General features: G+C 45.1%; 1 protein-coding gene and 1 pseudogene across 1 annotated transcript; one reads left to right on the forward strand and one right to left on the reverse strand.

Moving 5' to 3' along the window:
- The first annotated feature begins 6,077 nt into the window (after window positions 1-6,077).
- Window positions 6,078-7,912, forward strand: LOC136320313 (mitogen-activated protein kinase kinase kinase 3 pseudogene; annotated as a pseudogene).
- Window positions 7,913-8,074: 162 nt separating this feature from the next.
- On the reverse strand, window positions 8,075-21,905 carry MAP1LC3C (microtubule associated protein 1 light chain 3 gamma). The gene is made up of 5 exons (XM_066252721.1): window positions 21,788-21,905; window positions 21,632-21,687; window positions 21,126-21,232; window positions 18,754-19,078; window positions 8,075-8,251 (listed from the first exon to the last, which is right to left on the reverse strand). Exons 1-5 carry the CDS (start codon window positions 21,843-21,845, stop codon window positions 8,075-8,077), a joined length of 723 nt encoding a protein of 240 aa, XP_066108818.1. The 5' UTR covers window positions 21,846-21,905.
- Between the last annotated feature and the right edge of the window lie 1,445 nt (window positions 21,906-23,350).

Consider the following 23,350-nt stretch of genomic DNA (forward strand, 5'->3'; position numbering starts at 1 on the left):
TATTCAAAATATACAAAGAACTCATAAAACTCAACAACAAACAAACAAACAATCCAATAAAAAAATGGGAAGAGGATATGAATAGACACTTCTCCCAGGAAGAAATACAAATGGCCAACAGATATATGAAAAGATGCTCATCTTCTTTAGCTATTAGAGAAATGCAAATCAAAACGGCAATGAGATACCACCTCACACCTGTTCGATTAGCTGTTATTAGCAAGTCAGGTAATAGCAAATGTTGGAGAGGCTGTGGAGAAAAAGGAACCCTCATACACTGTTGGTGGGAATGTAAAGTAGTACAACCATTATGGAAGAAAGTATGGTGGTTCCTCAAAAAACTGCAAATAGAACTACCTTATGACCCAGCAATCCCTCTACTGGGTATATATCCCCAAAACTCAGAAACATTGATACGTAAAGACACATGCAGCCCCATGTTTATTGCAGCATTGTTCACAGTGGCCAGGACATGGAAACAACCAAAAAGCCCATCAATAGATGACTGGATAAAGAAGATGTGGCACATGTACACTATGGAATACTACTCAGCCATAAGAAATGATGACATCGGAACATTTAAAGCAAAATGGTGGGATCTTGATAACATGATACGAAGCGAAATAAGTAAATCAGAAAAAAACAGGAACTGTATTATTCCATACGTAGGTGGGACATAATAGTGAAACTAAGAGACATTGATAAGAGTGTGGTGGTTACGGGGGGGAGGGGGGAATGGGAGAGGGATAGGGGGTGGGGAGGGGCATAAAGAAAACAAGATAGAAGGTGACAGAGGACAATCTGACTTTGGGTGGTGGGTATGCAACATAATTGAACGACAAGATAACCTGGACTTGTTATTTTTGAATATATGTATCCTGATTTATTGATGTCACCCCATTAAAAAAATAAACTTATAAAAAAAAATTCAAAAAAAAAAAATCAAAACCTTTAATCCAATATACAAACAAGGAATTCTCTGATACAAAGTCAGTTATCTGAGGCATAATGGGATTCCTCATAAGCGTGCACCACACCCTATCAAGCAATAGTCAAGGGTGTGGGGAAAAGCTAAGTTTTAAAACTAAGCTGTCCCAGTAGAGCCCAAGCTGTATGTCGATCAGGCATCCCTGATTCGACTTCCCCATGCAGTGGGACACTCCTGCTTATTAGCAGGGCTGGCAGCCTCTTCAAGACTACTCTTGAGGCAGCTATGAGGATGCTACGGTTAAATGCCACCAGAGGAAAGTCATGACCAACACACAAATTAGCTGCAATAATCACACAGGCAATTTATTACTCACAAACCCTTTTGGTGTGCCTGGGTACAGCTTAAGGGGGTTCCATCGGCTTGCTCCTCTCGGCTGGCTTTGGTCAGAGCTCAGAGCAGCGTGGAGACAGTCCACATTAACTTTGGAGTCTGGGCGACTACTTCAGCAGGGGGCCCCTCAGCTTTAGTACCTTTTCTGGCCAGTGCCTTCTAACAGGTGCCAATTTACAGGATTATTACCTCAAACCATCTTTTTGGGAGTTCCTCGCAGGGAATCCCCTTTATGTCAATTTATTGAAATGTTTACATTCAACCACTTTTTAAAATGTTCTTATTTTCATTAATTTACAAAGTTAATATAAATAAAACCAAGCCACTTCTTATTTATGTATAATTTCACACACATACTAACTAGGCTCTGCTTGAAAGTCAGAGTCTGTTTATTACATTACAAAATTATGGCACCAGGTTACTTCTTATCTATATATAAGTTCACACATATACCAACTGGGCTCTGCTTGAAAGTCAGAATCTATTTATTACATTACAAAATTATGGCACTAAGCCACTATATTAATTCCTATTCAAACAGCATAACTTTATAATTATTTTAAATATTTTAATTACTTTTATATAGTTTTCATATTTTATATTTCTATATATTTAATTACTATAACCTTATATTACTACAACATAAGCCTTAGGCTATAACGACCCTGCCTGCTTACAGCCTGTCTCCCACACCCAATGCAAACTATAAGTGAGCAAACATATATATCATATTTACAAGCTTATTTGACCAACAGGAGCTATGCTTAAAGCCTCAGGGTTTTGATTTTGTAACCTTAAGGCATTTACTTAAAAAAAATCATTTTATTTATTGATTTGAGAGAGAGAGAGGAACATAGTTTTATTGTTCCACTCATTTACGTATTCATTGGCTGATTCTTGCATGTGCCCTGACAGGGGATAGAACCTAAATCATTGGCATGTCAGGACAATGCTCTAACCAAGTGAGCCATCTGACCAGGGCGATACATGCAATTTTAATTCATACTGATTATGCTAGGCTAGGTACTAACCGAAGCAACTGACATTGTGGATTATGTAATAATAAAGATATGAATAAAGTGTGCATGCAGGAAGGTTATGGGATGACAGCATCCATGCCGGGGTGGAAGAAGCCAGTTGCCTTTGGTTTTGAAGACACAGCTGATGTTTCCAAGTGAGTCAAAGTGGGGAACAGCCTATGGAAAGCTGAGGACCCAAAATCTGGGTGTCCCTTCCATTTGTTTAAAATATACTATGCAAAGATTAGCATCTGTTGGTCAAATAAGTTTGTAAATATGATATATATGCTTGCTTGCTTATAGTTTGCATTGGGTGTGGGAGACAGGCTGTAAGCAGGCAGAGTCGTGATAGCCTAAGGCTTAGTTTTAAGACTAAGCCTTTCCAACCCTTTTAATACTAAGATCTTTTCAAAACCAAGCCTTTCCCCACACCCCTGACTGTTGTCATGATAGGTGCACTCTTATGAGGAATCCCTTTTATGCCTCAGATAAGTCAGTGGTCCCCAACCCCCGGGGCCGTGGACCAGTCCCGGTCTGTGGGCCATTTGGTACCGGTCTGCAGAGAAAGAATAAATAACTTACATTATTTCCACTTTATTTATATTTAAGTGTGAACAATGTTTTATTTTTAAAAAATGACCAGATTCCCTGTTACATCTAAGACTCACTCTTGACGCTTGTCTCAGTCACGTGATACATTTATCCATCTGTTGGGCAGATAAAATATATTATGCTCACTTTGTTAAAGATGGTGCTGCCCACATGAGGCCGTCGCCCAGGTGATATTAATGTGTGTTGGGGATCGTTGTAGCCTGGGGTTTAGTTTTAGGACTAAGCCTTTCCCACCCTTTTTGATGTGAGGTGGTACAATCCAATCATGCCTCAGAGAAGTGACTTTGTATTAGAGACTTCCCTATTTTGTATATTGGATTAAGAGTTTGGATTTCTACACTATAAAATGGGAACGGAGCGGGAGCTTGCGCTCTTGGTTCCTGGGATGATTAGCATGAGAGATCAGAGGGAGCAGAGCAGAGAGCAGAAAGAGGCCATGTGGCCAGGAGAAGCAGCCAAGATGGCGGAGTGCTGAGTGAGATGCCAGTTTGTGTAGTGTTTGTATCTGGGATAAGGAAGGAGATGGGGAACTGAGGAGAATAAGGCTGGTGAGCTAGAAACCTTTGATTCTAGGAAACTCGGATAAGTCAGTGGCTTTGTGAGCACTGAGTGTGAGTGGGTTTTGGAGCCCAGTGTGTGTTTTTACTTGCCCGCCGGTGCAAGCTAGAATTAAAGAAAATGGCCTATCAGTTTGTGGCTCCGTTGTTTCTTTACCGACTGTCCGAATCCAATGCGAACCTGCATGAGCCGGGCTGCTGTGATAGTAGCCCTGGCCGTGCCTGCTGGCTCTACACCATCTCACCTTAAAGGCCGGTACATGAAAATATTTTCTGACGTTAAACCAGTCTGTGGCCCAAAGAAGGTTGAGGACCACTGAGATAAGTGACTTTGTATCAGAGACTTCCTTATTTGTATATTAGATTAAAGGTTTTGATTTCTACACTATAAAATGGGGCAGAGGAGCCCATGCTGGAGGAGAGCAGGACAGAAAAAGGCCACGTGGAGGAGAGGAGAGGCAGCCAATATGGCGAGTGCTGAGGGTGAAGCCAGTTTGTGCAGAGTTTATGCAGAGAGAAGGAGATGGGGAACAGAGGTGAATAAGGCTGGTGAGGTAGAAACCTTTGATTCTAGGGAACTCGGATGAGTCAGTGGCTTTGGGAGCTGTAAAGCCAGTATCCATGGCCACCATCACAGCCACCTTGCCCATGCAGGTTTGCATTGGATTCGGACAGATGGTAATGAAACAACAGAGCCACAAACTGGTGGGCCACTATCTTTAATCCTAGCTTGCACCCAGCAGGCAAGTAAAAACACACATTGGGCTCCCAAACCCACTCATTCAGTGCTCACAAAGCTTACCCAAATTTCCTAGAATCAAAGGTTTCTAGCTCACCAGCCACATTCACCTCTGTTCCTCATCTCCTTCTCTCTACACAAACTCTGCGCTAACTGGCTTCTCTTTCAGCACTCCACCATCTTGGCTGCCTCTCCTCTCTACGTGGCCTTACTGTGCTCTCCAACCTGCTCTCTGCTCTAATGCTAATCTCAGGAACCAAGAGAGAGCAAGCTCCTGGTCTGCCCCACTTTATAGTGCAAAAATCAAAACCTTTAATCCACTATACAAAATAGGGAAGCCTCTAATACAAAGTCACTTATCTGGGGCATGATGGGATTGCACCACCCCACATCAAAAGGGGTAGGAAAGGCTTAGTCCTAAAACAAGCCCCAGATTACAAGGATCCTGCCTGCCCACAGCCTGTCCCCCATACCTAATGATAACTATAAGCAAGCAAAGATATATCATACTTACAAACTTATTTGACCAACAGGAACCCTGAATGGAAAGGGAAGTGTTTTCCCACTGTGTGGATTTTTCACCTGCTGAGTGTGAGCTAGGATTAAAGCTAATGGCCCACCAGTTCTTGGCTTTGTTGTTTCATTACTGTCTGTAATGCGAACCTGCACAGGCAAGGCTGCTGTGATGGTGGCTGCAGCTACTGGCTTTACAGCATCCTAATGAATAAGACCATCTGCAGCCCATGTTTGGGCCACACATGAGGTTAGCAGATATAGAAAATAAAAATAAATGACACACAGTTAAATTAAATTTCAGATAGACTTTTTAATTTTATTTTATTTACTCTAAGTAAAAAATATTTGGGACCCAGGATAATACAAATCTGAGACTGACATGCAGGTTTATAGGCTCTGTGCCTTTAGAAACATTATTTGATTTTTATTAATCATAATTTCTTCATCCTTAAAATGGGAAAAATAATTTTATTTATTTATTTATTTATTTATTTATTTATTTATTTATTTATTCTACAGGGACAGAGAGAGAGTCAGAGAGAGGGATAGACATGGACAGACAGACAGGAACGGAGAGAGATGAGAAGCATCAATCATCAGTTTTTTTTTGTTGCGAGACCTTAGTTGTTTATTGATTGCTTTCTCATATGTGCTTTGACTGTGGGCCTTCAGATTGAATAACCCCTTGCTCGAGCCAGCGACCTTGGGTCCAAGCTGGTGAGCTTTTGCTCGAACCAGATGAGCCCGCGCTCAAGCTGACGACCTCGAGGTCTTGAACCTGGGTCCTCGGCATTCCAGTCCGACGCCCTATCCACTGCCCACCCGCCTGGTCAGGTGGGAAGAGTAATTTTAAAAATGATAAATCTTTCAAGATCTTAGTGTAGTGGTTCTCAAACTTTTTGAAGTTGGGGTGCATTTAAAATTCTACAAATAATTGTAGGCGCATTATATACAAATTTCTGAGAAATATGTTATAATAATTAAGTCAAATATTAAAGAAAAAAGCATAAAGTCTAGGCAGTGACTGCGAGACTGAGGGACTGACAGGCGGGCGGGCCAAGCGGCACAGCGGAGGCCGGGCAGGGCTAAGCCGAGGAGCTCTGGGGATGTAGTGGGCCAGGCTGCTCATGCCACAGCGCCAGGCTGTGGGCGGAGCCGGAGCCAGAGCCGGAGCCTGGGGAGGTGGGGGGGGGGGCTGAGGATAGCCTGCGCCCACCGCGTGGAGCCAGGCCTGCTGCCGTCCCTGCCTCCTGGGCCCCCAGCATGCAGCCCGGGCTGCGGAGGTGACACTCGAGCCGAGCAGCCACCGCCATCGCACCATGGACGAACAGAAGGCATTGAACTCAATCATGAAGGATCTGGTGGCCCTCCAGATGAACCGACGTCCTTGGGTACCTGGATATGAGACCATGAAGAGCAAAGATACGGGTCACCCAAATAGGCAGAGCGACATCAGGATCAAGTTTGAGCACAATGGGGAGAGGCAAATTATAGCATTCAGCCAGCCTGTATGATATGAAGATGTGGAGCACGAGGTGACAACAGTGTTTGGGCAGCCTCTTGATCTACATTACATGAACAATGAGCTCTCCATCCTGCTGAAGAACCAAGATGATCTTGACAAAGCAATTGACATTTTGGATAGAAGCTCAAGCATGAAAAGTCTTAGGATATTGCTGCTGTCCCAGGACAGAAACCATACCAGTTCCTCTCCCCAGTCCGGGGTGTCCAGGCAGGTGCAGATCAAAGCTTCCCAGTCTGCAGGAGATATAAATACCATCTACCAGACCCCTGAACCCAGAAGCAGGTACCTCTCTGTCAGGTCCCAGAACCCTGGCCGAAGCTCTCCTCCCCCTGGCTATGTGCCTGAACGACAGCAGCGCATTGCCCGGCAAGGGCATTTCCCCGAATACGATGTCATCAAGGTAACCTGTTCTCCCTGGTGCCCTCCAGCCGCTCCCTGAGTACAAATGGCGAGAACATGGGTCTGGCAGTACGATATCTGGACCCCCGAGGGCACCTACGGAATGTGAACAGCGAGAACGCCCTATCTGTGCAGGAGAGGAATGTGCCAACCAAGTCTCCTAGTGCCCCAATCAACTGGCGCTGGGGGAAGCTCCTGGGCCAGGGTGCCTTCGGCAGGGTTTATTTGTGTTATGACATGGACACAGGACGTAAACTTGTTTCCAAGCTGGTCCAGTTTGAACCAGACAGTCCTGAGACAAGCAAGGAGGTGAGTATTCTGGAGTGTGAGATCCAGTTGCTGAAGAACTTGCAGCACGAGTGCATTGTGCAGTACTATGGCTGTCTGCGGGACCGCACTGAGAAGACTCTGACCATCTTCATGGAGTACATGCCAGGGGGCTCAGTGAAAGACCAGTTGAAGGCCTATGGAGCTCTGACAGAGAGTGTGACCCGAAAATACACCCAGCAGATCCTGGAGGGCATGTCTTACCTGCACAGCAACATGATCATTCATGGGGACATCAAGGGAGCCAACATCCTTCGAGACTCTGCTGGAAATGTGAAGCTGGGGGATTTTGGGGCCAGCAAGCGCCTACAGACCACTTGCATGTCGGGCCCAGGCATGCGCTCAGTCACTGGCACACCCTACTGGATGAACTCTGAGGTGATCAGCTGCGAGGGCTATGGAAGGAAGGCAGACGTACGGAGCCTGGGCTGCACTGTGGTAGAGATGCTGACAGAGAAACCACTGTGGACAGAGTATGAAGCCATGGCTGCCAGTTTCTTTTTTTTTTTTTTTAATTTTTTTTGTTCTTCTTTAATTTTTTTTAATTTATTCATTTTAGAGAGAAGAGGGAGAGACAGAGGGAGAGAGAGAGAGGAGAGACAGAGAGAGAGAAGGGGGGAGGAGCTGGAAGCATCAACTCCCATATGTGCCTTGACCAGGCAAGCCCAGGGTTTCGAACCGGCGACCTCAGCATTTCCAGGTCGACGCGTCATCCACTGCACCACCACAGGTCAGACTGCCATTTTCAAGATTGCCACGCAGCCCACCAATCCTCAGCTGTCCTCTCACATCTCCGAGCACGGCCGGGACTTCCTGAGGTGCGTTTTTGTGGAGGCCCGCCAGAGACCTTCGGCGGAAGAGCTGCTCACACACCACTTTGCACAGCTTGTGTACTGAGCTCTCAAAACCACGCTGCTGCCGGCCACCCCTGCTGCATGGGCAAGGAGCTGCTATGGGACTCAGCAAAATTGCTGCTTCTCCCAGGCAAGGTTGTGGACCATGGAGCAATATAGTCCAGCCAGCATTTGTCTGTGCCCCTTCCACCCCTGGGACTCAGACCTAGTCGGATGGCTGTAGCCTCAAGGACTGGAAGCCCCAGCCTGCCAGACCTGAGAGCTCCAACCCGAAGCTCAGTGTGGAGGGTAAGAGACTAGGAACAGTGTGGCAGGTGCCATGGGCCCCACCCTCATGGCTGTGTCCTGACACTGCAATCAGCACCAGAGCTGCCCAGAGGGTCTGGGGACACAAGATGGACACAAGGGTCCTGATAGTGTTAACTTTCATTCAGAGTGTTACTTTGTTTCCCTTCCCCATGTCTGGAGATCACCAGGGCATCTCTGGGCTGGATGAGCCCACCCAAGCCTGAGGTAAAGCCCAGCATCCCACAGCCAATGGAAGCCAGAGGCCTAGGCTGCACTCTCCCTGGAACCCCCAGGTCAGCTTTGCCAGTCCCTGTCATTACCAAAGATGAAGCAAATGTTATGCTGCCTTATTCAGGGAAGGAGGAGTCAGTTCTGCCTGCCCCTGTGACCCTGCCTTCCCAAGCAGGGGCCTGAGATGTGGAACTGCCCATCGAGGGGGTAGTTTTATCAATGCAATTGTCTCTGTTTTACAAGTTGGAGTCACTCTAATGCTGTACCCAGTTTCTTAAGTGGAGACTGTGTGCCCTCTGGGCTCTGAGTACCCCTGCTATGGGCTTGGGCCTTGGGCTGGATTGGAAAGAGCTGAAGGTAATGGCCTTTGTACACCTGGCCTGGCATCTGTTCCACCTCTGCAGCAGACAGGAAAATGGACAGCACACTGAGCCTCTGATCCAGTGGGTCACTCTGACCTAAGCAGGCCACTCAGGCTAGCCAGGAGAGTTATATCAGGCTATCTGTAAGTATGACCCTGCTAGGCCAGAGCCCTCTCCAACCCCTGTGCTGCCACCATGTCCAAAACCACCAGCTCTGTTCCTCCTTGGCCAGCCTTGCCCATCCCCATGAGGTCTCAGCCTTTCCCCTCTTGCTCCTCCCTCAGGGGAGGAGTGGCAGCAGGGGTCTGGGAGCCAGTATCTCCAAGCAGCTTAGAGTTGGCCTATGTACCTCAGCCTGGGCGCTGGTCCTTTCTTCTGGCCCCTCCCCTCCAATGTGCCTATTGCTAGAGCTCCTCCCTCTCAACACCCAGTTTCCTTAGGAGTTGTCATTAAAGGAAAAAAACAAAAAACCAGTGCCCAGGAATGGGTGTCTCCAGGGAGCTGGGGAATAGCGCCAGGCAACTCATTACCAGCCATGCCCATTTCCCTGTGGGCACCAGAACAAGCCAAAGCCTTCGTTGTATGTTGACGATGCACTTTTATGAATGTAGTTTCTATCGCTGTTTTTAGCCTTTTCACATCATGTAATGTGAGGCCTTGTACTTGTTAATTTATATCTCAGATCATATTTGATGGTTTCTATATATATCACTTCTAGACTGTTACAGGTGATGGACACCGCAAGATAAAATGAAAGCAGATTTTGCAGGAATGTGCTGCGCGGTGCCAGTTGGGCCTGGGTTTATCTTCATCCTTTTTCCTCAGGGGTCTGTCAGGCATCCCCAGCCTGGCCCTAAGACAGTGCGCATATGCTCCTGCTTCCACCTCTGCCCTCACCCAGGGTGGGACTGGCCCTTCATCTCGACCAAAGCTGCCTAGTGGCAGCTCCGCCTCTCCATGACCCTGTCCTGATGGCTCCACTACTCTTCTTGGGCTCACACCCTTGACCTGTCCCCACTTCTCAAGGGGAACAGCATGTGTGGTGCCAGAGCTGACAAGATGAGATGACTCTGTGTCCCAGGTTCAGGCTCTCACAGAGCCCCTACCCACCCCATGCCCCAGGGTCTTAGCTCACAGGGAATGTGATTTTTTAAAAAATGAATTTACAAGCAAGCCAACAAATCCTGCACTCCAAAAATAAAGACCCTGATTTTTTTGTGCCAAAAACTGTGGACATGCTGGCTCAGCATCCTCAGGACCAAGCTGTTACTTTATTTTAATTTATTATTAAATAACCCAGATAAAAGGCTTAGAACGGTCTGAGCTCAAAGCTTCTGAAGGGCAGTCTCCTAACAGCCCCAGGGTTGTTGTGGGGAGGGCCATGTGCCATTTGGTCACCATTCCATGGGGTATGTCAGCTTTGGCTAGCCCAACAGAAGCAAGGGCTGGAGACAGTCTGCCCTCTGACACCCTCCTGCCCCTCCCACCCACCTCAGCTCTGTGTCTGAATTGTGGATCGTGCAGAAGAACCTGCAGCCATAGTTATTTGACTGTATCTTGACTGAGGGCTTGCAGAGCAAAGCCAGGCCAGTGTCGTGCATTACTTAAAATAAAAGGGATCATTTATTAAAAAAAAAAGCATAAAGTCCAAGTGTGCTTTTATGGTAATTAAATAAAATAAATATGAAAAAATTAAATTTATTTTGACATTAAAAACATTTTTATGTTATTTTTGAGTTATGCTTTTTAAAATTTGTAAAAAAGAGGGGTTAAGAAATTGAAAAAAGGCAAAAAGTTATCTTTAAAAAATATTTTTTATTATTAATTTTAATGCAGTGACATTGATAAATCAGGGTACATATGTTCAGAGAAAACATCTCCAGATTATTTTGACATTTGATTATGTTGCATACCCCTCACCCAAAGTCAAATTGTCTTCTGTCACCTTCTATCTGGTTTTCTTTGTGCCCCTCTCTTTCCCCACCCCCCCTCTCTCCCTCCTTGCCCCCTCTCCACCCCCCTTACCATCACATTCTTGTCCATGTATCTATATATAAAAAGATAACTTTTTATATATAGATACATTCTTAGTAAGATTTAGTAAATTCAGCAGGTCCTGGCGTGAATGTGTTAAGTTTTTTCATTCTTGTGTTTATGAGAAACGTATGGCTGATGTGTCCTAGTGATTTCTTCAATGTTTGGGCGTATATTTGAAAGGCAAACTCTTATTTCCTCATCAATTCATTAAAGAATTCCTCTCTTTTTACTCTTAATTGTGTTGAGTGAAGAAAACCCCCATCATACATATCATCTTAACTTTACACCAAACAGGATAGAAGAAACTTGCCTCCAGTCTTTCTGGGGAACATGGAGGGCAGTGTAAACAATCCATCACCACAGCTTAACAGCCTTTTGCAACCTAATCAGGCAAGTGGGGTGGGTGGTTGGGCAGACTGTCAGCTTACAGCCAATTCCCCACACCTCTGTCCCCCAAAAATCTAAACTCCAAAAACCCTGTTGGTTTTTTGGTTCCCAACAGGCACATATTTCTCTGGAATACCATAGGGTGCACCTGGAAATCTTCTAGGGCGCATCAGTGTGTCCTGATACACACTTTGAGAACCACTGTCTTAGTGAATAGTGATTAAACATTCTAAAATCATTGTAGATTCCAAATAAATGAGTGGCACTGATTTAATATGGTAAGGACTCAGAACTAAATCAAGGAGTTGCTGTGAATCTTGAAGGATGAGGAGGAGTTCATCCTTAGAGAGAGGGACACTCCAGGCATGACAAATACATGAGCAATGATACAGGATGGTTAAAATAAATAAATAAATAAATAATAGAGCACCAGCAGGAAAGGATGGGCCAGTGCATGAAATGTCTGGCAGGAAGGAAGTGACAAAGACATAGAACAAAGAGAATAGGTGACACTTTTAGCGGCCAAAAGAAGGGCTTGCTCCCGGAAAAGATATAGCACTTAGAGGGTAACCAGGATATTTAAATTCATGAAATATTGTTCATATTGTGTTGTGATTGGGGCTGGTCATTTTTGGTAATTGAAAAATCTGTCCCCCATCCAGGGTACCCTTCCTTTCCTTTTTAAACTATTTTATTGCTATTTTTAGATTGAGAGAGAAAGGAGGAGAGACAGAAAAATTGATTTGTTGTTTCACTTATTTATACATTCATTTGTTGACTCATATATGTGCCTGTACAGGGATTGAACCTGCAACTTTGGCATAGCAGCTGGGCACTCTAATCAAAGGAGCTACTCAGCCAGGACAGGGCAACCTTTTCTTGGTATCCAGTTATTTTGGAAGCTGAATTAAGTCAGGAAATGTTCTTACCCACTGACCCCCACCCTCATTCAGATTCTTGTTTTCTCATTTACCCAGGAGTCTACACTGTTGATATTCAAATGTTAATTCCATTTTGGTAACCGAAAAATCACTTTTTTTTCTTCTTATTGAGTTTATGAGAGAGAGAGACATCAGTTTGTTGTTCTTATTATGCATTCGTTGTTTGACTCTTGTATGTGCCCTGACCTGGGATCAAACCTGCAACTTTGGCGTATCCAGTCAATGCTCTAACCAGCTGAGCTATCTGGCCAGAGAGAAAAGCAATTCTAATAACATAGCTTAGTGTAGTGAGAGGCATAGAGTTAGCGATGAGTAAGCTTTCTAAATTAGGTGTGCTAGAGCAGTGGTCCCCAACCCCTGGGCCGTGGACCGGTACGGGTCCATGGGCCATTTGGTACCAGTCTGTAGAGAAAGAATAACATGAAATGTTGTCAGAATAACAAATTTAAATACAGCCTGAATAATGAGGACATGCTTGTTCCTCCTTTAACTTAGCCCAATAAATATTGTAAGTTCGACAGTTATATTTAAAAATACCACAGTTTTTACACCGGTCACATAATTTTATTTTGTGCATTTATTTGTCCCACCCTAAAGGTCGGTCTGTGAAAATATTTTTTGACATTAAACCGGTCCGTGGCCCAAAAAAGGTTGGGGACCACTGTGCTAGAGGATAAATAATAGTCACACAGCATTTATCCTGTTAAAGGACATCAAATAAAGATAGAATAACATTAACGTTTGGGACTTGTTATTAGAAATTCTCTGTTTGTATCCCTTTCCTGACTTCTTGTCCCACATGGTGGTCTGTTGCCCTCACTTCTCAACCCTGCTCCCAGAATCCACCTAGGCCACTTGTGCCTTTTTGAGGTGTTGGTCAAATAAGTTTTTAAATATGATATATATGTTTGCTCGCTTATAGTTTGCATTGGGTGTGGGGGACAGGCTGTAAGCAGGCAGGTGGTTATAGCCTAAGGCTTAGTTTTAAGACTAAGCTTTCCCCCCCACACACACTTGACTGAATGCATGATGTGGGGTGGTGCACTCTCATGAGGAATCCCATTATGCCTCAGTAAGTGACTTTGTATCAGAGACTTCCTTATTTGTATATTAGATTAAAGATTTTGATTTCTACACTATAAAATGGGGGCAGACCGGGAGCTTGCACTCTCGGTTCCTGAGGTTAGCATTAGAGAGGAGAGCAGAGAAAGGCCATGTGGAGGAGGCCAGGAGAGGCAGCCAAGATGGTGGAATGTTGAGGGAGAAGCCAGTTTGTGCAGAGTTTGTGCAGGGAGAAGGAGATGGGGAACAAAGGTGAATAAGTCTGGTGAGCTAGAAACCTTTGATTCTAGGAAACTCGGATAAGTCAGTAGCTTTGTGAGCACTGAATGAGTGGGTTTTGGAGCCCAGTGTGTGTTTTACTTGTCCACTGGGTGCAAGCTAGGATTAAAGATGATGGCCCATCAGTTTTTGGCTCTGTTGTTTCATTACCATCTGTCTGAATCTAATGTGAACCTGCATGGTCCAGGCAGCTGTGATGGTGGCCGTGGCTACTGGCTTTACATGAGGGCTCCAGTTGCCATAGCAGTACCAGACGTTGGGAGGACTGTGGTTTATTTCCTTTGTGAGGTTTTGTTGTGCTCAAGGTCTCTTCTTTTCTTTGGAGTGTGAGAATTCATGTCAAGGGGATATGTTTAATGTTTTATCCACTGTCTCCCCAACATTTTTTCTTTTTTTTTTACAGAGACAGAGAGAGAGCCAGAGAGAGAGATAAACAGGGACAGACAGACAGAAATGGAGAGATAAGAAGCATCAATCATTGGTTTTTCGTTGCAACACCTTAGTTGTTCATTGATTGCTTTCTCATATGTGCCTTGACCGCAGGCCTTCAGCAGACCGAGTAACCTGTTGCTCGAGCCAGTGACCCTGGGTCCAAGCTGGTGAGCTTTTGCTCAAACCAAACGAGCCCACACTCAAGCTGGCGACCTCGGGGTCTCGGACTTGGGTCCTCTGCATCCAAGTCTGATGCTCTATCCACTGCGCCACCACCTGGTCAGGCTCCCCGACATTTATATTTGATCTCCCCTATGGCTAGAGCTAGTTTTTCAGAAGTTTCAGATACACCCATTAGGCACTTTCAATTTGGGGTACAGTATTTCTGTTTATGGGTAACAAACAGGACATTTCAAGCTAGCAAAGCAGTGTTGGCACCCCTGGTGCTCTTTGTCAGGTCTGCCTTCAATGTCAACGGAGACAGGTTATTGAATTATCAATATACAGTATAGTTGGAGGTTCTTGGATGGAGGAAGCAACACCACTGTGTAGCAATGTATAGAATAAATGATTTGAAAACTTTGAAACTAAAATTGTGCTGATCTTTCAACAACAACCTGCTCAGAAGTTCTTCTTGTTTTGAAACATGAACCAGTAACTTTTCAGCTGGGGACACTGACCAGATAAAATAATCCCCCAGGCCACAGTGGAAGACCCTACTTCTGAGCACAGGTCTGTCAGATGACAAAGCCTTGGCTGTCCCCAGGGGCCTACACTGTCTTGTAACACAGGTATGTATGTGCTCAAAAACCACAATGAAGAACGCTGATGGCTCTTTTCCAGGGAGTGCAAGGAAAAAGCAGCCATTGCTTCTCAAACTCTCACATGCTCAGGAGTCAGCTGGGGCAGCTTGATATAGTTGAGGTTCCCATTCAGTGTTCAGGGGAGGGACCTGATATTCAGCTTTGGTTTTTTTCTTTTTCATTTTGAGAGTCTTCATTTTTACCAGCTCCCAGATGAGGCTAGTGCTGCTGGTCTCCAGACTACACTTGGGGTCTAGAATAGATTCTAAACCTCTGAGTTCTGAGATGGAGGCAATTTCAGCCCTTGGGGGACAGTTGTCAATATCTCAAGACATTCTTGGTATCACTGTTGGGGGTGGGGGAGGCAATACCACTAACATCTAGTGGGTAGAGGCCAGGGATGCCACTAAACATCCCACAATGCTCATGGCAGCCTTCCACAGCAAAGGATTATTTGCTGAAATGTCGATTGCATGGAAATTGGGAAACCCGCCTTAGACCTAGTCTTCTGTGACTGGGACCTATCTGCTGTGAGAAGTTCAAGTCCTCTAACTTAGAGAGAATCTGCTGGAAAACAGGAATAAACTATTTACTTTTGTTTGTTCATAAAAGAAAAACAACACACTTAGAAATCTCCCATACACATTTTATTTCTTCTTTCCTTGCCCCCCCCCCATACATATTTCCTTTACACAAAGGGTAAGAGGGCGTGGAGAAGACCTGTGACAATGGAGCCAGGACCTGTGAATGCCAAGCGACCTGTGGAGCACTCTGTATGTGTCAGTAGTAAACTCCAGTCGCAGACTTGGCGATACAAGTGGGTCCAGTCAGTTTGGAAACACTTTTCTTCTTATCCCGTGTAGGACCAAAGCAAGAGCAACAAAAAGATACTTCTTTCTATTGTGATTTATCTTCCATAATACTTTTTTTTAAAAGATTTTATTTATGGATTTTACAGAAAGAGGAGGTGGGTGTGTAGAGAGAACTATCAACTCATAGTTGCTTCACTTCAGTTGTTCATTGATTGCTTATCACATGTGCCTTGATCATGCGACCTCAGCATTCCAGGTCGATTGATGCTTTATCCACACGATCTTCCATGATATCTTAATGATAAAAATCATAACTGTAAACCTAGAGTTGGGAGGTCAGCAAACTTCTCTAAAGGGTCACATAGTAAATACAGGCATTGGCAAAAGTAGGTTTGTAGTTTGTGAGTACACAAAACAATTTATTCTTGTATCATTTATTAATTATATTATTTGTGTTGTTTGTTTTACTATTGTATTCTTATTTATTTGTATTATTTGTTCTCTTATTATTTGGCACCCTTACTTATGATTTATCTTTTAGGTAATAATGGCTGGTAATTTAATATACTATTATCTCATCCCTGCCCCTGCCACCCCATACTGAGCCTTGCAGGTTATACCGCCTATTGTCTCAACTACTCAGCTCAGTCATTGTAGCATGAAAGCAGCCAGAGACAATAATAATAACCAATGGATGAGGATACATTCTGTCGTTACTTACAAAAATGGGCCCCAGATGGGATGGCCCCAGGCAGTAGTTTACTGATGTCTAGTCTAGGCATTCAAGTAAACCTGGGGTCAGCTGTAAATATCATGTTAGCTGTAACATAAAGAGTCACATTTTTTATCTGGTCCTCTCTGGTTTTGTGGGGGTGGATAGGATAACTAATGCATTACAACAAGCACAGGAAAGAATGGTTTTCCTGCCTGACCCATCACTGTGCAAACAACTCGGAGAACAATCCAATCATTCTACTGTCTCCCTCTGAGGTTGACACCAGAACTCTTAATTTCTCACCAAGAATTAATTAACCACCTAAGATGTGCTTGGTATTACTGAAAGCCATGGGTAATCATAAAAAAAGTCACAGTTCATGTTCTTAAGAAGTTTGGGTTCTTAAGGTATAGGACATAGTCACAGCAAATTAAATTCAATGTTCATGGATAAATTATTTTTTAAAGGCACATGTGACAATTGGTTAGACATTTGGAAAAAATGGAACCTAGGAATTTTCTTTGTTTTCAAAAGAAATTCCAGTTGGTTCAGATACTTGAGTGTAAACAAAATGAAATCACAGAGCTAGAAGTAAACACAGGAAAGGCTTATGCTTTTTATAACTTTGAAGTTGAGAGAGTTTTTCTATTGAGACCATGAACCTCATAAACTACAAAAGAAAAGATCACACAAGAATAAAGAGCATTTAGATAGAAAGTCTGCCAAACAAGATAAAAAAAAGTGGATAAGGTTTTAAAAAATATGTATTTTATTGATTTTAGAGACAGAGGAAAGGAGAGAGGAAGAGAGAGACAGGAACATCAATCTATTCCTGTATGTGCCCTGACTGGGGATCAAATCAGCAACCTCTGTGCTTTAGGATGATGCTCTAACCAACTGAGCTAGCCAGCCAAGATGAGTGTATAACTTTTAAAATAAGCATGGCATACAAAGAATGAATTATTGAATTGTATGAACTTGTAAAAATCAACAGAAAATGAGCATTAGCTTAGAAGTTGTCCTGATTTACAGAAATACATATTGCCCATTAATTATAAGGACAATATGAGTAGAGGCTAAGAAAATAAAGGAAAAAAAGAAAAATCTAGACCAGAATTGATTGATATTTATCACTGTCAGACAGGTTGGCTTCAGTCTTGGCTTCTTGGCTCGCATGCTCTCCAGCTGGTCCTTCTGAGGGTGCTCCCTCCTGGAACTCGTGCTTGGAGAGGCCACCCGGCACCACTCCAGGCAGCTGTGAGTCACCCCAGCTGAGGAGGCAGATGAGAGAATGAAGAAGTCTGCAGATGATTTCAGTCCCCAGCTATTCAAGTCACTCCCAGCCTTTCAGTTCTTCTAGGCTGAGTCCCCACACTGTATAGTGGAGACCAGCTGTGCACACTGTGTATCTGTGTGTGTGTGTGTGCATGGACTTAAAAATCCTGGCCCACAGGCTCCATAATGAGGTCATGAGGATTTTAGGCTGTGAATTCTGGTTGGTTATAGAGTAGAAGAGGGAATACTGCCCATCACAACCAAGGCTGCTAGAGACAAGTGGTGACTCACCCCAGCCAGAGGCTGACGTAGGAGGGAAGATACTATAGGAAAGATCTTGGACACTAAACAGAACACAACAGCTCACCCAGCTACACCCCAGGACAGGACCTCTGATCTCACAGTGTGATGACAGTCATAGATATTGGGGCTCAACAAAGACCAAGGAAACAGAGAAGGCTGAGAGGAGGACCAGCACTGGGCACAGTTAGGTGCATGTCCATTGTGCGGTGGCTACTAACCCAGACACCCACCATGCATTCACCGAGCCCTGCTATAGTCCCAATTCCACCTGTCTCCCCTGTGGGCCACGTTGGTGCAACTGGGCTCAGCCCAAGCTAAGTCCTTACTTCTCCTGTAGACTAACTTCATCTAACTTGGGGAGGCTAACAGAGGGCGAAGGGTGTTGCCTCAGATCCCAGTAGACTATGTAGTGTGAATTGGACAAATGTTTTTGACTTTTCTAGGTCTCAGTTTCCTCATCTGGAAAAATAACAATGAACAACAGAGAGTTGTGATGGGGCATTTATGCACCTAGAGTGATCAGAATAATGCCTGGTGCACAGTATAAACACTCAAATGGGTGAGATTACTTTATATTGAAAAGTTACAACTTTGGCATCAATCTGTGTGACACAGACAAAAAATATGAGGGAAATAACCAAGATGAGCGGATGCTATGGAACATATAATGAGTCATATCGGGACTCCCCCTCCCCCTCATCCTGCCCCCCCCCGGCTTATGCGGCTCCCCGGTTCCAGAGCCCACCCCAGGCCAGGTTCTCTATGACGCAGCACACGGGACTCTGGCCACACGGGTGACACCAAACTCCAGGGCCTGCGGCCTCCACCACAGAAGACGCGACTATCGCACAGAACCCCCACACGAGCACAACCCTGCCTTTGACCCAGAAAAGACTCATTAGGGACAGAACTTCTAGGAGTCCCCATGTTTTCCTAGAGAGAATGGCGCATGCGCACCTTCGTGGCGTCCTGGCTCCCTGTCTGTGCATCACGCACCAGGGGAAGCTGGCAGGTCCTGCCAGCTTCAGCGCCTCGGTTAGGGGACCAGTCCTGGGTCCATGCTGCCAAGGATGGCAGGGTATGCCCCCTGGGCCGCCCCATCCCTGGGACCACCATGTCCCCACAGCCGAACGTCTCCTGGGAGGCATAGGTCATATACAGGAAGCCATCCTCGTCCCTGTAGTCCCTGTAGATCTCTGCCATGGTCACGCTCATGCTGACCGCACTCTTGTTGTTGACCAGCAAGTAAAAGGCTTCAGTGGCCCCGAGGACCATGCGGCTCCTGGCATAGGGGGAGGGGAAGAACAGGAAGGGAGAAGGTTAACCTGGGGGCGTGGGGAGGGCCCGGACCCAAAGCCTTACCTCCATTGCCCAGTGTGGACAAACCCATCCAAGGCACACCGCCCACCCCCCACCCTCACAGCCTTGCTCGAGCTTGAGAATCACCCAGGAGAGGCCTGTTGACAATGCAGATTCCTGGGCCAACCCCATAGGTTTTGGTTTAGTAGATCTGGGAAGCAGCCCAGGAAGCTGCCCCATGGTGATGCTCGGAAAGCCTGAATTGCTCTTGGCTCCTAACTTGGAGATTAAGATTCCAGAAGGCCTCCTAGTTGGGCCAAAAGAAGGAAGGAAACCTTCCAATCATTAACTAGGAGACATACCCACACAAAAATGCTAAGTAAGTTAAAGGCATTTCCCCAGAGGTACAAAGGGGATCCAAATCTCTTCCAGCATCCATGTTAAATAGCTGTGAAGGACCTTTGGAAGGGATGAACCACCTGCCAGTGTGCACGCTCCTTCCCTGCCTTTTCTCCTTCTACATCAGTGAGAGCGAGAAGCAGCAGAGTTCAAGTGGACATGCTTTACATGTCAAGGTCAATCTGAGCTGTGATGCATCCTGGAGCAGAGGCAGCCTGATGGCATACTACATAGGTAAAGGCTCAGTCTCACTGAAGCACATGTCCCTTTGCTCTACTTGGTGAGGTAGGCACAGCCCACCCACTCCAGCCTCAGAGCTTTGAACTTCTGGGTGAGCTAGGTCCATGAGGTAGTGGGAGAAAGGGCTGGCTAGAGCCTGATTAATTCTATAACCAGATAATCACTCCCAGAATAACCCCAAAGTTTTTAGCACTGACAATTGCGTGGCTGTCTTTGGGCAAAAAAGAATTGCTCTGCAAAGAGAATGGGTGGAGCTGGGCATGCCTGCTGCCATTAACCTGGAAGGAAACTCTGTTCTAGTGTCTGCACCTCCATGCCCTCCTGTCTTTGCCGTGCTCTCTGTTGATGAGGGTTGTGGCATCTCTCCACTGTGGGGGGCTGGGGGAAGACTGTGGGCAGGAATTCTGTTCACTGGTCTAAACACAGAGCCCAGAGATAGGAGGGCACAATCGCTCTCAGACCTCAAAACATTTCTTTGGGGAGGGAGGAGTCACCTATTGTTACATCAACATGAGATAACTCTCATTCTCCTCAGCCACGTCCATTCACACTGGACTGATGTATGCCTTTCTGAGGAGAGAAATCAGTATACTCTTAAATCATTAAAGCAATAAAACAGAAACAAATGTGTATTCATAATGAATTCTTGAAAAAACAAGTTGCAAACAAAAGAAAGGAAGGAAGGGAAAAAAGAAGAAGGGAAGGAAGGAAGGAAGGGAGGAAGGAAGGAAGGAAGGAAGGAAGGAAGGAAGGAAGGAAGGAAGGAAGGAAGGAAAGCTTCCAAGGGTCGGCTCCTCCAGACTTTAACCCAGGGAAGAATTACCACCGCTAGCTCATATTCACCTGGTCATTTGTCTTGAATGTGTGGGTATGGGGACACCACTTAACTCTCTTAAGCTTTAAAAATAGCTATGTTTCTTTGCTGTGCCCTGTCCTAAGAGAGGAGTGTGTTTTGGGGGTGCCATTCTTGTCATTCTCTGAGCAGTTGCAGAGAGCATTTACCTTTTGAAGAGGTCCCAGGTATACATGCCCTAAAAACTGTTGTTTTTCTACTGAGAAGATGTTGACTGGGTTTCCCACGAAAAGCTACTCTGGACCAGTTTCAGAGCCAAGACTGTTTTAGAAAATTTTTAGAAAGGTTGGCAGCTTTATTCTCTTTAGATTTGTTATCTCAGGGGTTCTCCTACTTGTTTAAAATAGATGAAATCTCAGAGCATCTTTTCTGGGCACTACAGAATCTAAAAGGTGAGTCAAAACAAAACAAACTTTTCCCTCTCTTTTCCTGGAATGCCCTCATCCTCAAAACCAACCAAAATAACAAAGCAAACAGAACCCCCTCCCCCAGGGATGTACCCCCCACCCACACCCCTCACCCACATCTGGTCATGTACCGGATGATGCTGAGGAACTGGGTCATAGTCAGCTCCTGAGGGACCAGGAACTTGGTCTTGTCCAGCAGGGGCAGGAACTTCTCCTTGGAGTAGCGCTCCACTACCACCTGTGGAGAGTATCAGCCTGAGAATGTGACTCAGAGCTCTCAGTATCTTAGAATCTTAGAACAGGGAGAGAGAGTGGGATTTTTGTTCCTCTTATCTTTGAATTTGTTTTCAAGGAACAGAGTAGTACAGTACATTCATTTTCAAAAAGTACAATGGCCCTAGCTAGGTAGCTCAATTGGTTAGAGCTTTGTCCCGATATGCTAAGGTTGTGGGTTCAATCCCTACTCAGGACACATACAAGAATCAACCAATGAATGCATAAATAAGTGGAACAACAAATCAAAGTCTCTCTCTCTTCCCCTTCCTCTTTCTTTAAAATCAATCAATAAAAAGATTTTTTAAGTCTTTACACTAAAATCAATCAATCAATAATAATAAAATATACAGTGGAATCTTACCGGGATCTTGTTTGGGAACTTTTCCCGGATTCCGGCAACTTCCTCTTGTCTGGTTGCTGTGAACATTTCAAGTACAAAAAGTAAGTAAAAAGTAAGAGAAGCCTGTATCCTCTCCCCTGTCTCTCTGGTAACCCAGACGCTACCTGAGAAATTTACCTAAGGTCTTCCTCTGCTTGAAGGGTCTGAGGTTTGGGCTGTTCTGTGGAGTTTGCATTTTTCTCAACAGCTGTGTCTGTGTCTGACTTTTAAAAAAAAATCTCACAGCCAGGACGTAACTCATTCCTCCAGCTGCTTCCAATCTTCTGGCAGGAGCCTACAGGAGGCCCTTATGTAGGGCTGTGTGACATCAGGCCTCTCCCATCCTCCCCTCCCCCACTTTCCCTCCCTGGGCAGGAGGAGGTCAGTCCTGAGGATGGAAATGGGACAGCCACCTGTGGGTCAGGAAAAGTCACTTTGCTCATGACCTGTTTAAGATATTTTTCTGTTGGAAACATTAGGGTTCATAATAAAATCAGTGACTCTGGAACCAACCAGCATAGGTCTGGGCTTAAGGACTGTGGGGAAGGGAAACTTCAGTTTGTGAAGAACATTTTTGTACTTCGGTAATGAACCATCTTGAAAGAAAGCCAACAGTCGTTGCCGTTTTTCCCAGAGAGAAACCTATGATAAGGCATTTGCCCAAAGTCACACAGCTAGCAAGAGAGGCAATTGGGATTAAAACCCAGGTTTGATACAAGGTAGTGCTATAGTCCAGCACATTCTGTCATTTTATCTTCCCTGAAGCAAAGGACTGAAGGAAACACATTTGCCCCGAAGATCTCCTTTGGAGAGCTGAGGAACGGAGGTTTGTTTGCTGAGACCAAAAGGCTGGTGAAGGGCTAATCACAACTCTGCCAGGCCCAGAGTCCAGGGCTTGCCTCCAAAACACATGCCATCTGGGGGAGGGGGGGGGCTTTAGACTGAATGAGTAAGTTTGTGCGTCCTTCATTGATTTCCCAAAAAGGGCATTCAACAGCAAAAAGTCTTCAAAGGAACAGAATGCCATAAAGGAAGGTGAAGCTATGTTCTCCATTTCCCAGGTGAATTAAAGGGAGCGGATCTCAGGGATAAGGAATCTCAGGGTTAGGGATCCAGGATGGACATCAAGTGATTAAGTGATGGTGTCATTAAGGAAAGAAATAGCCTCCTTTCTCTCTTTAAAAATTTTTTTTTTAGCCTGACCTATGATGGCACAGTGGATAAAGCGTCAACCTGGAATGCTGAGGTCGCCGGTTCAAAATCCTGGGATTACCTGGTCAAGGCACATATGGGAGTTGATTGATGCTTCCTGCTCCTCCCCTCTTCTCTCTCTCTCTCCTCCTTCTCTCCTCTCTAAAATGAATAAATAAAGTCTTAAAAATTTTTTTTTTTAATTTATTGATTTAAAAAAAAATTTATTGATTTTAGCCTGATCAGGCAGTGGTGCAGTGGATAGAGCTTAGGACTGGGATGCGGAAGACCCAAGTTCGAGACCCCAAGGTCGCTGGCTCGAGCAAGGAGTCACTCGGTCTGCTGTAGCCCCCCAGTCAAGGCACACTGAGAAAACAATAAATGAACAACTAAGGTGTCGCAAGGAAGAATTGATGCTTCTCATCTCTCTCCCTTCCTGTCTGTCTGTCTCTCTGTCTGACTCTGTCACAAAAAAAAAATTGATTTTAGAAAGAGAAGAAGGGAGAGAGA

The sequence above is a fragment of the Saccopteryx bilineata genome, chromosome 1 (assembly GCF_036850765.1).
Source record: "Saccopteryx bilineata isolate mSacBil1 chromosome 1, mSacBil1_pri_phased_curated, whole genome shotgun sequence".
Classification (NCBI taxonomy): Eukaryota; Metazoa; Chordata; class Mammalia; order Chiroptera; family Emballonuridae; genus Saccopteryx; species Saccopteryx bilineata.